This window comes from Doryrhamphus excisus, linkage group LG2 (genome assembly GCF_037039965.1).
Source record: "Doryrhamphus excisus strain RoL-2023G ecotype Guam linkage group LG2, RoL_Dexc_Guam_v1.1, whole genome shotgun sequence".
In the NCBI taxonomy this organism is placed as follows: Eukaryota; Metazoa; Chordata; class Actinopteri; order Syngnathiformes; family Syngnathidae; genus Doryrhamphus; species Doryrhamphus excisus.
This window is the reverse complement of record NC_136358.1, coordinates 9462893-9477439: the sequence shown is the minus strand read 5'-3', so window position 1 is coordinate 9477439 and position 14547 is coordinate 9462893. Positions and strand designations below refer to the sequence as shown.

The window sequence follows — 14547 nt, the reverse complement described above, 5'->3', positions numbered from 1 at the left end:
AAATTCTAAGTCCAAAATGAGGAGGAAATAATGATAATAATAAAAAAGAAGCTTTGCTATATTAAAAAAAACTGTCTCATTTTTAGGAGAAATCTGAATTTCACACAAAATCTATTAAAATATCAATCACAATTTAATGAGAATAAAGTTTGGTATTTTAGGAGAAATAAAAAATGTACATATTAGGTAAAAGATGCATCCTAAATACGTTTATTCAGTCTCCATTTTTGTTCACAGTTCAAAAAAAGTGATAAACTTTCCCAATGATAAAAAAAGCTGCATAAAAGAGTATGAAAACTGAAATGTTGTTCACAGTGAAAGAACAAATGTTCTTTCACGTCGGCTAAGGTCTCCGTTTGATGACAGAATTGATCCAGTCCATATAGTTGGCCACTTTGGTGTAAACGCCAGGTTTCCCTGAGCGCCCGCAGCCCTCCCCCCAGCTGATGATTCCGTACAGGAAGCTGATGTCATTCCTCGAGCAGGCCAGCGGACCCCCGGAGTCCCCCTGAGAAAAAGACGTGATTGATGCGTGATGACAGAAAGATGCCATCTTTGTGCTGGTGACCATACTTAACTCGACAGGGGCCAACTTGGGACAAATGACATTCACTTAAGTTTGATAAGTTGAATTTTTTTGTACACTGAGCATATGTCACAATTTTACTCTGCTCAAATTTTGCATACTGGTAACCATACATGAGCTCTCATCTTTAATTCATACCTGGCAAGCGTCCACGCAACCGTTGAGCCCGGCGCAAATCATGTCGGCGGTGACGTGGTTGCCGTAGACCTCCGGTTTCCTGCACGTGTCATGCGGGATTAGCCTCACCCCCGCCTCCTGCAGATTGGAGTAACCATCTGCCTCTGCCAGACCACCACCACAGAAACCTTTATTCTGAAACTTGTGAAGTCATTAATGCTTACATGTTACAATGACATGACATGTTAGCTGTACACATAAACCAGTTAACTGACGTCATATCTTATTATTAATGTTGTCAGGATTTTACCCAAAAATTGTCACAATCAGAGTCATTATTTGGGCTAAGGTTGTACTTCCTTTCATTTAGTAAAAAAGTTAGTGTCCTTCACAGTTAAGAGTGTTCTCCGGTTAGCATCATTTCCAGTTAAATTTACACAATTAACACAATTTTGCTTCACTTTAAGTCTGCTTACAATATGGCGTGTTGTCATGTTGTGCTACTAATACATACAGCGGAGTGGAAAGGTGTTTGCCCCCTTCCTGATTTCTTATGTTATTGCATGTTTGTCACACTTAAATGTTTCAGATCATCAAACAAATGTACAGTATGATGAAAGGGGGATAAAATCTAAACCTTCATGGCTCCAGCCAACCACAGTGAGAGCTATTATCCACACATGGCCAAAACATGGAACCTTTCCAGGAGTGACCCAAAATGACCCCAAGAGCGAAGCCACAATTCATCCAAGAGGTCACAAAAGACCCCACAACAACGTCCAAATAAGTGCAGGCCTCACTTGCCTCAGTTAAGGTCAGTGTTCATGACTCCAGCATAAGAAAGACACTGGGCAAAAACGGCCTGCATGGCAGAGTTCCAAGACCAAAACCACTGCTGAACAAGAAGAACATTAACGCTGGTCTCCATTTTGCCAGAAAACATCTTGATGTTCCACAAGACCTTTGGGAAAATACTCTGTGGTCTGACCAGACAAAAGTTGAACCTTTTGGAAGAGTAAAATATGGTGGTGGTAGTGTGATGGTCCACTATGCTGCTTCAGGACCTGGAAGATTTGCTGTGATAAATGGAAGCATGAATTCTGCTGAAGGAGAATGTTGGTGACCTCAAGCTGAAAGCAACTTGGGTTGTGCAGCAGATCAATGATCCAAAACACACCCGCATGTCCACCTCTGAATGGCTGAAGAAAAACCAAATGAAGACTTTGGAGTGGCCTAGTCCAAGTCCTGAGCTGAATCCTATTGAGATGCTGTGGCATGACCTTCAAAAGGCTTCATGTTGGAAAAGCCTCCAATGTGGCTGAATGACAACAATTCCTCCACAGCGCTGGAAGAGACTCATTGCAAGTTATCACAAACGCTTGATTGCAGTTGTTGCTGCTAAGGGTAGTACTACCACTTATTAGCTTTAGGGGGATATCAGATTTGGACTTTTTTCTCCCTTTATCTACCAGGGTAACAAAATTGTTGTTTTATGAAAAAGAATCTGAATGAAAATTTAAATACCAAAAAGCTATCCATGTGACCACTCACTCTCATGCATGTGTCCCCATCCACTGATGGTGCAGCAGTACTTGTCAGGGAAGGAGACGTCTGCATCGGGGAGACAAATGGGCCTGATGAACGGAGTCCTCTTGACGCAGCGGCCGTCTTGCTTCTTCAGTTTGAGCAAGACTGGACAAACAGACGCGTTAGGACTTTGAAGCAGCTGCTCGCTGGCGCACAGCTGCCCGCGTAAACAACGCAGGAGGTCTTCTACTTTACGTCACCCGCTATGCCAATGTCTGTGTGCTGTTTACCGATGTCGTGCAGGGTGGGGTTAAACATGGAGAACTGTTTGGGAAAGATGTACTTTTCCACGCCAAACGTCCTCGTGTCCCCGTCGCTTACGTTGAAGTGGTGCTGGCCCAGGACAACTCGAAGCTGGGACATCAGGGGGCTGCATGGGGGGGACGATGTAGGTGACAAAAGTCTGAATTTCACACCCGACCGAAAGCGATAATAAAACCAAAAATGAAATTAGTCCTACATTTATCTTATCTACATACTTTCCTTGAGTATGAAAAATGAATGCTAACATGCTAATGTTAGCATGCAAACATCTAGCATAACAGCACAAAGTATTTTTGTATGTGCCTACCTCTGAAAATGCTAAAAATGTTAGTCTAACTATGGTAACATGCTAACATTAGCATGCTAAGACCTAGCATAATAGCACTAAGGCTGTGTTCGAAACCGCATACTAACTACTACATACTTCTCTCTTAAAATACTCTTTAAATACATCACTTTATTGCGATTTAAAAAAAAAAATCAGACAAGAAAGTGGCCGTTCAAATACTAATTGTTTACAATTTAGTTCGGACCAATTCGGCAAAATTTAAGCTAGCCGAAGTGAGCAACGCCCTTACTTTGATATATCACTGCTTTTACTTTGAAAACAAGAAGCGAACCAACTCGCAATATATCCTGTTTGACACCGCCGTTTGATCCATCCTGCTGCTCAGTGTTCAGCCAACTTTTTTTTTTTCGCGGTGACGTCACGTTGCATTGCATCATGGGTAATTTAAGTGTGAGTAGTAAGCTGACGATACTTACTCAACATTTCTGGCGAATGCAGAGTGCATTCGGGAACTTCTCGCATACTGCCAGTGTAGACACACTGCATACTCAAAATGTTAGTATGAGTACTAGGTAAGTATGCGGTTTCAAACACAGCTTAAGTGTCTGCTTAAGTTTAAATTCATGAAAAATAGCTCATGTTAGTATCCTGGCAATGCTAACATTTTACCAGTCTGGTGAAAAAAAGAGTACAAGAAGTTCCTACGTACTTGCGAAAGAAACAATGCGCCGCAGAGACGACCCAGCAAGAAGAGATCAAGGTCCCAGCGCAGAAGTCAGACTGTCCAGTATAAATGGCCGCCATCCAGGGATGAGTACCAGGAAGTGCCGAGTTTCCTCCCATGATCCTTCCCCTGGCAACCGATACTCTCTTCTTGTGCTTTGTACCGCACGTCGCCTTGGCCGGTTTAGTGTTGCCTTGTCCTGGTAGCATGTTGAACATCATCATACGAGAAGATGCTATGGAAATAAACAATTGTTATTGAGAGTTGTTCGTTTGAGCCAACTAACACTAGCTGGTCAAACCATCTAGCTAACCAATTAATGAGTTAGACTGTACTAGTGAATGGTGTACTAACACAAGGGCATCTTGCAAGAAGGCACCGCACAATACTCCCAGGAGATGGCACCCTTGCTCAACGTGTAACACCACGGCTTCTTGTCTCCGTCTGGATTTCTGCACACACACAATGAAACACTCACTTTTCTTTACTATCAATAATTCATTTCTTTTTTTTACAACATGCTTTGGTGATGATATGCTATTATATTGGAATAGTTTTAGGTCATATATTTGTTAATATACTGTATGCTAATGTTGACGTTGTTGATGGGGATGGGTTGCATTGTGGAGGGGTTTATGCAGCTTTGAAACCGGCACAGTGCCATTATTTATGAAGCAATACATCATCACTGACATGCCTTACTTTCATTTCTGCTACTAATTTGGTGCATTAGTAGCCAGCGGCCACCGGTGATCGGCGGTGCTTGTGAAGTTGACGCCCCGGCCAAATGTAAACAAGCATAAACAGAGCTGCTCTGTGATTAAGGGTGCAGACAAGTCCGACCATCTACGTGTTTTGATCTGACAAATCTTAAGTAACTTGATGAAATGGGGAATTACAGGAGAGCTTTTAATCTCCTGTACAATAATGATACAAGTTGCTGTTGCCATAGCAACACATACAACAGTACATCCACACCTGCAATAGGCGTGCTCTCCAAGACCCTTGAGGGGGGCGGCCGCCACCGTGCCCACGTGGAGCTCGTTGTACAGAAGGTCCGAGTTCCATGGCAGACATTGGGTGCCAGACGCGGCGGTGGACGCCACGCCTCTGTAGCTTGTACCGCGACTGTTGTAGCACTCGGTATCTGGCTCTGCAATTAGAAAAAAAAACAATTAGCAATCCCCAACAAACACTCATCCCTTAGAAATTTGTAATTGAAATTGGAAAGCCAATCCAACTTTATTTTTAAAGCAGCAGCACCAGCAGGACAAAAGAGATGGCATGAGAAGAGAAACATGTTTGAAAAAAAACACAACTCAATAAAAGTATCATTCGCTTATGCTGGTTAAGTGGTTCCAGACCAGGTTGTGATAAGTAGGATTCAATATTAATAAATATTAATATTGTCATATTTATGGCATAGGAAACCAATGTACAATCCTATAAATACTAGTTTTAACATTATTAGAGCCCTCAAGACGTGAAATAACCCCCCTATAGTCACCTTTGCATGTGTATTTCCCAATAGAGTAGATATGATCAGGAAAAATAAGACATATTAGACATGCATATGATAACCTAGGCTCACACGTTAGCAGTTCCTTACTGTTTTTTTCTGGACAGCGTATTTCCAGTGTACTTCCGCCATTACAATACATCAGTGTATTGCTTTAAATGGTATGCATCTTATTCTCACTAGGGTCCAGTGCGGGTGCTGGAGCGTATCCCAGCGTGTGTCATATTGCTGTCTTCCAACCATAAAATACAAGTGAAATGAAGATGCAATTTTAAAATGCCCCCTGCCCCCTTTCTGAACCACCGCCATCTTGGTTGTGATGCCGCGTCAAGGACGCTTTCCGGCAGCTGACATTGTGTTGGGGCGCCAACCGAACTTTGACGGCACTACCTAAACGGCAGTACCAGTTTAGGGTGTAACCCGCCTCTTGCCCAACGTCAGCTGGGATAGGCTCCAGCATACCCCCACCCTGGTGAGGATAAGTGGTATAGAAAATTGATGGATGGATTAATTTGATGTAAAACAAGCCTTTTTGTGTCGCAGTATGTTGATGTAGTTGTTGAGATATTTGTAATTGTCATTTGTAATTTGTAATTTGTAATTTGTAATTTGTAATTTGTAATTTGTAATTTGTAATTTGTAATTTGTAATTTGTAAGTAATTGTGTCAAAGTGGAAGTTTTTATTATTAATTTATCTTTTCACAAAAAGCAACTTCATGGTCTACTTGGACTCATTGTAGTCTGATGTCAGGCCAACTCACCAAAGCTGCAGTGCGGTCCGCCGTAGCCATGTCGGCAGTGACATACTTCCTTTCCGGTGGCTACGATCATCCGGCACACTCCGTCGTGCTGACATGGGTTGGAGCGACATGCTGGAGACACAGAAGGTGCGCTAACGTTAGGTCATGAAACCCCCCCCCCCCAAAGTCTGTTCACACTGCAGATGTGTCCCAAAACACACACATTCCCATTAGGAAATCATTCATTCATTTTCTACCACTTGTCCTCACGAGGGTCGCGGGCGTTCTGGAACCTGTCCCAGCTGTCTTCGGGTGAGAGGTGGGGTACACCCTGGACTGGTGGCCAGCCAATCACAGGGCACATATAGACAAACAACCATTCACACTCACATTCATACCTATGGACAATTTGGAGTGGCCAATTAACCTAGCATGTTTTTGGAATGTGGGAGGAAACCGGAGTACCCGCACAAAACCCACGCATGCACGGGGAGAACATGCAAACTCCACACAGAGATGGAATCGAACTCGAGTCTCCTAGCTGTGAGGTCTGCGTGCTAACCACTCGTCCGCAATGTGCAGCCATGTATGTATGTATGTTTGTTTATGTATGTATGTATGTTTGTTTATGTATGTGTTTGTTTATGTACGTACATATCTTTGATTATGTATGTACGTATGTTTGTTTATGTATCTATGTATGTTTGTTTATGTATGTGTTTGTTTATGTACGTACGTATCTTTGATTATGTACATATGTACATATGTTTGTTTATGTATGTATGTATGTATGTATGTTTATGTATGTACGTATGTTTGATTATGTATGTACGTATGTTTGTTTATGTATGTATGTGTCTGTTTGTTTATGTACATACGTATGTTTGATTATGTATGTACATGTGTTTATGTATGTATGTGTTTATGTACGTATGTTTGATTATGTATGTACCTATGTTTGTTTATGTACGTACGTATGTTTGATTATGTATGTATGTCTGTTTATGTATGTATGTGTTTGTTTATGTACATAGTACGTTTGATTATGTATGTACGTATGTTTGATTATATATGTATGTATGTTTGATTATGTATGTACATATGTTTGTTTATGTATGTATGTGTTTGTTTATGTACATACATATGTTTGATTATGTACTATGTATGTATGTTTGATTATGTATGTACGTATGTTTGTTTATGTTTATGTTGTTTATGTCGTTGTGTAGATATTTGAGCTGCCACAAAAGCAACCAATATTTGTGTAAAAGTGTCAAAGTTATGCTTGAAATGTGTCTTTTTCACAAAAAGCAGTTTTTATCTCCTTTGCGAGTCGGGAACTGATATTTTAGAGCACGGATGACGATTTCATTCCAATGGCGATGAAATATATGGTCTTGCTAAGAGTACTTGGGACTCCACGTGTGATAGAAATGCAGCATTAATAATAACGACATCATCATCCTCACTCCCTCCCCATCCTCCAGGACCTGTGGGTGTGTTCCAGAAAATTCCTTAGTCACAGTGAGTCATATAATCTGTCTTTTCTTTCTTTTTTTTTTGCGAGGTGCCATCAAAGACAGGGCGGTGTCCTGTTTAACAATCGTCGCTAGGAGGCGGTTTTGGGAGGAGCCTGCATTCTTGTATTTCATAGCATGTATACGTACTTGGACGTACTTGGTAACTAAAGCAAACACAGCAAAAAAAACAGTTTCTTACCAGTGTAACCAACTTGTTGGCATCGGATGTGGCCGTAGGAGCATGTGCACCGCTCTACGTTGCGGAGGTAAATACGACCCCAAGACTCTCCCTCTTCATAATAGCGCAGGTGTATGGTTTCATAGCACTTTTCTACACAAACACAACACAGGAGAGCATAAAGGTGAAAGACGAGCAGGGACAATAAAGCTTCATGGAGTGTGCAATGCACAGATGCATGTCACCTCTAAAAAACGTGTGATGGCATTATGACGAGAGTATGTATGCTAACATGGATATACGTACTGTGCTCACACATCTTCCCAGAGAAAGGCAGAGGACACAAGCACTCGAATGCGAGCGTGTGCGCTATGCAGGTGCCTCCGTTGCGACACGGCTGCTCCCGACATGGATTGGCCATTCTTCGTGACGTGTGGACGGAGCCTGCAATGTGAAAACCAGAAGTTAACATAGATACAGTACATTCATTCATTCATTTTCTACCGCTTTTTCCTCACAAGGGTCGCCGGGGGTGCTGGAGCCTATCCCAGCTGTCTTTGGGCGAGAGGCGGGGTACACCCTGGACTGGTGGCCAGCCAATCACAGGGCACATATAGACAAACAACCATTCACACTCACATTCATACCTATGGACAATGGACATCGACATGTTTTTGGAATGTGGGAGGAAACCGGGGTACCCGGAGAAAACCCACGCATGCACGGGGAGAACATGCAAACTCCACACAGAGATGGCCAAGGGAATTAAACCCTGGTCTCCTAGCTGTGACGTCTGCGCGCTAACCACTCGACTGCCGTGCCAGTACATATAGAGTGGAATAGATTAGGATTGATCAATCACTTTGTCATCATTGATAAGAACATTTGATCCAAATTATGGGGAAAGAAACGTTGCTAACCATTGGGATGTCGTGGCTCCAGGGCGCAGTACCCCCACTTCCCATCCCGGTCAAAATTCGACGTAAGAGAACACCTATGGAACGACAACACAAAGAAATGTAGTCTAAATAAATAAATACAGTCATGGACCAACCTCATTGCTTCCCTTTATTTTTCCATTTTCATGCTCGGCACATGAAAGGTACTTTATCTGGACAAACATAATGATGACAAAAAAACAGCTCGTGGTTGGGTGTGGTTGGGCCATCCTTAGCAGCAACAACTGCAATCAAGCGTTTGTGATAACTTGCAATGAGTCTCTTCCAGCGCTGCGGAGGAATTGTTGTTATTCAGCAACATTGGAGACATTCTCTTTTAGCAGAATTCATGCTTCCATTTATCACAGCAAGTCTTCCAGGTCCTGAAGCAGCAAAACAGCCCCAGACCATTACACTACCACCACCATATTTTACTCTTACTATCATGTTATTTTTTTCCTGACTTTTACACCAGATGTAATGGGACACACATCATTCAAAAATTTAACTTTTGTCTGGTCAGACCACAGAGTATCATCAAGATGTTTTCTGGCAAAATGGAGATCAGCCTTAATGTTCTTTTTGTTCAGCAGTGGTTTTGGTCTTGGAACTCTGCCATGCAGGCCGTTTTGGCCCAGTGTCTTTCTTATGCTGGAGTCATGAACACTGACCTTAACTGAGGCAAGTGAGGCCTGTACTTCTTTGGATGTTATTGTGGGGTCTTTTGTGACCTCTCAGATGAGTCGCATCTGCGCTCTTGGGGTCATTTTGGTTGGCCGGCCACTCCTGGGAAGGTTTACCACTGTTCCATGTTTTGGCCACTTGTGGATAATGGCTCACACTGTGGTTGGCTGGAGTCCCAAAGCTTTAGAAATGACTTTATAACCTTTTCCACACTGATAGATCTCAACAAGCTCCCTGCCCACTTCAGATGTCACCACGCAGACTAGCTAATGCTAGCTGTAATGCTAGGTGGCTACAAAGAAGCTGAAATGCGATCCAAACAGAGCAGGCTTGTGTCTTGAATGATTCGTTATTTTGGAGAAGCTATGGTACTAACTTTATGCAACCCAAGTATTGAAAGTGCCAAGCTAAAAAAAAGCTCCACTTCATTCTTCATTGACTGTTTTTAAAGATTGCTCAGCCACAATTTGCACTGTTGCAATCGATGTAACTCGTGATCTCATCACATCTTTCATTCATTTTGTCCGGCATGGAAGCTGTTTAACTCCGTCCAGTCAGAGCCATGTGTTGTGTTTCACTTTTTCATTTATTTCCATCAATCCAAGTCCATGGAAGACTCCCAAGATGAGTGTAAAGAATGAGCAGCTTGTAGATGGTGAGTGTGGAGTGCGATTCGTGCGTGCCAGGTGCACTTCCTGTAAGACTGGTGTAGAAATAACGTTCAAGCGTTGCATCCGACTTCCTCTCAGCTGTCAGAATCAGGGAAGTCAAGGACAAACGACGTCTGTCCCAGGCCACGTTACCAAGGGTTTCAGGAAGGGAGCTGATGTGGAAGTTGGGTGTAAATCGGTGCTTCTCCATTATTTTCTCTCATCCCTTCTCATTGAGAAGCAGTGGTGTACATAAAAAAACAGGGTGCCACGGTTGTCTTCATGTGTGTCAGCATGTCTCTTTTGCAAAGGTCAACGCGTCTGCCCTTCAGAATACGAGCCATTTTCTCCATTACATCCTGTTTACAAAATAAGGGTGCGATGAAGAAATGGCTTCCAACAACACGGCAGCTCAAAGAGTCGTAGCTCATAGACAACCTTTACAAGTTGTTTGATATTCTTGCACCCACGCTAGTGCGCGTCTAATGCCTGCAGCATCACACACTCACTAACACATAAACATCATGCCTGCATCAGCTTTTTAACTCCTTCAACCCCAAAGATTGTGTGGAAATATGGGCTAATAACTATAAAAGCAATCGTCACTTGCTAAATGTACTGCAAAAAATGTCAGTAAGGATAATTCATAATGCTGCCTACAGAGAACATACTCCTTATTTCTAAAATCACAAATACTTAAACTTGCTGATATAGTTCATCTTCAAACAGCTAAAATAATGCACAAGGCTAAAAATGACCAATTACCTAAAAATGTCATCCAATACTTCTCTACAAGAGAGGAGAAATATGATCTCAGGGAAGAACTAAATTTGAAAAACTTATATGCTAGGACTACGTTAAAAAGCCATAGCATTTCAGTATGTGGAATCAAACTATGGAATGGATTGAGTAAGGACCTCAAACAATGCACAACGATGAGCCAATTCAAGAAACAATACAAGCAGTTGATGTTTGCTAAATACAAGGATGAAGAGTCTTGAACCAGTCATGATGTGCTATATATATCACTATATTGACACTTACTATGGTACACATGATGTCATTGGATGGTCATATCACCTCGTACTTCGGTATGTGACAAAAATAAATAAATAAATAGATAGAAAAATAAAAATAAAAATAAAAATAAAAATAAAAATAAAAATAAAAATAAAAATAAAAATAAAAATAAAAATAAAAATAAAAATAAAAATAAAAATAAAAATAAAAATAAAAATAAAAATTAAAATTAAAATAAAGTAAAAAAAAACTTGAATTATATTGGGAAAGCAGGAAGTGAACAAATGTAACAGTTACTGATTGTAAAAGTAGGATTTAATAAGCTTTGCTTCTTCCTACTCCTTTTGAACATGTGGAACTGGGAACTGATTCACTCAATTGTAATCTGATGCATGTTCAAATGAAATAAAACCATTACCATTACAAGATGTATTTATATGTTTCTATAGAACCTAAACGCCCCATCCCAACAACCTGTTTCAATGTCTCTTACGTTTTTTGGTAAAAAAGAGGTGATGATGAAACTCTGCATTAATATGTCAGAGCACTTTTAAGCCATAAAAACGGCCACCAGGTGGCAGAGGTGCAAGCTCAGCAGGGAGCCTTTCAATGAAACATCACACTTGATAAGGGGGGGGGGGTAGCCTGTATGACATAGTACATTTCCAAATGTGAAAATCGATGATTGATGATGTTATGTAACATATGTGTGTCAAAATGGCCGCTACTGGAGGGGTGTCTTTGGAAAATGGCTGGGATTGATTGAGTTAAAAGTCAAGATCTTTCACCAAAGTGTACTCCTGTGAAGATAGATCTGGGATGATAGTAAAACCCTAAAACCCGGACGGATGGATGGACGGCCGGGCGGGTGGGTAGATTGATGGATGGATGGACGAACGAGCAGGCTGGCAGATGGATGGATGGATGGATGGACGGATGGGTAGATGGATGGATGGATGGATGGACGTGCGGGTGGATGGGTGGGTAGATTGATGGATGGATGGACGAACGAGCGGGCTGGCAGATGGATGGATGGATGGACGTGCGGGTGGATGGGTGGGTAGATTGATGGATGGATGGACGAACGAGCGGGCTGGCAGATGGGGGGTAGATACATGGATGGATGGACAGACGGATCAACAACGAGCGGGTGGGTGGGTAGATGGATGGATGGACGGGCGGATGGGTTAGATGGATGGATGGATGGATGGACGGACGGATGGGTTAGATGGATGGATGGATGGATGGACGGGCGGATGGGTTAGATGGATGGATGGATGGACGGACTGACGAATGGACGACAGGCGGGCGGATGGACGGACGGACGGGCAGGCGGTAGGATGGGTGGGTAGATGGATGGATGGATGGACGGGCGGATGGGTTAGATGGATGGATGGACGGGCGGATGGGTTAGATGGATGGACGGGCGGATGGGTTAGATGGACGGGCTGACGGATGGACGACGGGCAGGCGGGCGAAAGGACGGACGGGCGGGCGGATGGACGAATGGGTGCACGGCGGTAGGATGGGTGGGTGGGTCAATGGATGGACGGACGGACAGACGGATGGCTGGACGGATGGATGGTGCCTATGACATGTAAGGATGTGTCTTGACATGTCTTGACTCCAGACTTGACTTGGACTTGCAGGTCTTGCCTTGAGATTAAAGACCCCAGGCTGGTAAAAGACTGACTTTTCCCACCTTTGGTACTTTGACTTAAAGCACACCAAGTACGGAGGACTCACCAGGGTCGGGAGACGATGACGGTGATGCAGTGATGATGAATTCGTCCTCCTTGGCGAAAAGGAAACTTGCATTCTTTCCCTAATGTGGTCCAAAAAACTGCAACCAAAAGAAAAACACTCCATTAACGTCATAGTCCTGGTGCTATGGTGCTATGGTTTGTCAGGAACGTACCTTTTGGACCGAGTGCTGCGCCTCTGGGGGCCATAACGGTCTCACCTGCAGACTGACGAACAACAACAGAAGTTTATTGAAGTTAGCAAACGTATCCAGTTGGTAGTCCCAACAAAACGTACCGTCGGAGCGCCGAGGAGCCACAGGAGGATCAGCATCATGATCATGACGGCAAACGTCAGCGAGCGTGTGACGCTTCACCGCGCCTTCATGGGTGGCAGCGAGGGGATCCTTGCAAGTATTAGCCTGCCCCCTCCTGAGTCGAGCTGCCCTTGCGTCATCGGGCTTGTCTATAACCTGGTGAACTAGCTACGAGACAAAAACGCAGTCCTGTGGGTCTCTGTGGGACACCTCCGGTGGAATGGCGGGCTTTCCCTCCGTCATAGCCCCTAGCAGACACCCGAACCTGCACAGGGGGAGGAGGGGAGGGGGGTACAGCTGGTACAGCCAGCAGAGGAAGTGCTAGGTCACACAGCACAGCTGGAAGACGTCTCCCCTCCTCTTATTGGGCCATCATGTCATACAGGGGCGGAGCTACGCTCAGCAGCTGCAGGGACGAATGCAGGTTTGGAGGCCCCCACCCAAAACATAACATTTGTCCAAATAAATAGACAAAAGAAGACAAAAGAAAAAGAACAGAGAAGTCCAGGCAGGTTCAGAGCCATCCTAAATTTCTGTCTGGGCTCACGTCCAAATGTGCGAACCTCATTATCTGAAACTTTATGGTTTAGCACCAGAATCCAACATTCTTACCACATTTTGGAAAATGAAACAAAGTAGAAGTAGGTACGACCTTTAAAATGCACTGAAAACATGCATTTGATATAATACGCTGACAATACGACTGTATTTAAACCAAGACGTCCCAATAAGGTCAATATGGGATCCTGCATGCACCCTAAATGGCAGCTTTGGAGTTCCCACCTGCGCCCCCCACCCCCAAAGAAACACCCCCCACACCCCCTTCTTACATAAGCATCCTGACTTGGTCGCGATCCCGATCCAATCATTCAGTTCATCATCATTCACTTGTGCTATTATCCATGCTATATCATGCTAACATTAGCATGTAGCATCTTTTTTACATGTTCGTTTTATCAAACTTCTTTCTTCTTTTTCTTGAGTTTTTCTTTATCAAAATTGTCATTTTTTTATCCAGTTCGATGTTGGGCTTATTTAAGACAAATATTAATGTTGCTTTTCATGACTAAAACACAAATACACAAATAGTAACACTGCCCTAACTTGAGTTTTAGTGAAAGAGAAGATGAAAAGGACAAAATAGCATCATTATGGTGTGACTAAAATATTGTTAGTTTGTACGTACGTCATAAAAATCCTAATCCTAATTTGCTGTATCTTGTACTCTTGGTACTCTTGGCCATCTTGGAGAGTGTGGTGGTGGTAGTATAGTGGTTAGTGGTGGTAATGTAGTGGTGTAGTGGTGGTAGTGTAGTGGTGTAATGGTGGTAGTGTAGTGGTGGTAGTGTGGTGGTGGTAGTGTAGTGGTGTAATGGTTGTAGTGTAGTGGTGGTAGTGTGGTGGTGGTAGTGTAGTGGTGTAATGGTTGTAGTGTAGTGGTTGTAGTCTAGTAGTGTAGTGGTGATAGTGTAGTGGTGGTAGTGTAGTGGTGGTAGTGTAGTGGGGTAATGGTGGTAGTGTAGTGGTGGTAGTGTAGTGGTGGTAGTTTAGTAGTGTAGTGGTGGTACTGTAGTGGTGGTAGTGTAGTGGTGGTAGTTTAGTAGTGTAGTGGTGGTACTGTAGTGGTGGTAGTGTAGTGGTGTAATGGTGGTAGTGTAGTGGTGGTAGTGT

General features: G+C 43.1%; 1 protein-coding gene across 3 annotated transcripts; it reads right to left on the bottom strand.

The window, feature by feature from the left end:
- Positions 1 to 3: 3 nt before the first annotated feature.
- Positions 4 to 13203, bottom strand: hgfac (HGF activator). 3 transcript variants are annotated; one of them, XM_058066538.2, is made up of 14 exons: positions 12858 to 13203; positions 12736 to 12787; positions 12564 to 12660; positions 8446 to 8519; positions 7832 to 7969; positions 7547 to 7678; positions 5849 to 5959; positions 4546 to 4720; positions 3922 to 4019; positions 3553 to 3802; positions 2521 to 2660; positions 2255 to 2395; positions 725 to 867; positions 4 to 508 (listed from the first exon to the last, which is right to left on the bottom strand). In XM_058066538.2, exons 1-14 carry the CDS (start codon positions 12900 to 12902, stop codon positions 344 to 346), a joined length of 1761 nt encoding a protein of 586 aa, XP_057922521.2. In that variant the 5' UTR covers positions 12903 to 13203; the 3' UTR covers positions 4 to 343. The 3 variants fall into 3 exon arrangements, with proteins under 3 accessions (XP_057922521.2, XP_057922522.2, XP_057922523.2); XM_058066539.2 differs by having other exon boundaries at positions 12736 to 12780; XM_058066540.2 differs by lacking the exons at positions 8446 to 8519; positions 12736 to 12787; positions 12858 to 13203 and having other exon boundaries at positions 12564 to 12662.
- Between the last annotated feature and the right edge of the window lie 1344 nt (positions 13204 to 14547).

What these genes read in the sequence shown, in the direction of transcription:
- hgfac (XM_058066538.2), bottom strand. Translation starts at nt 12,902, where the DNA reads ATGATCATGATGCTGATCCTCCTGTGGCTCCTCGGCGCTCCGACG. An exon ending in CGCAGCACTCGGTCCAAAAG is followed by an intron (nt 12,661 to 12,735) that starts GTACGTTCCTGA and finishes TTTTGGTTGCAG; the next exon opens with TTTTTTGGACCACATTAGGG. An exon ending in GTCATCGTCTCCCGACCCTG is followed by an intron (nt 8,520 to 12,563) that starts GTGAGTCCTCCG and finishes GTCGTTCCATAG; the next exon opens with GTGTTCTCTTACGTCGAATT.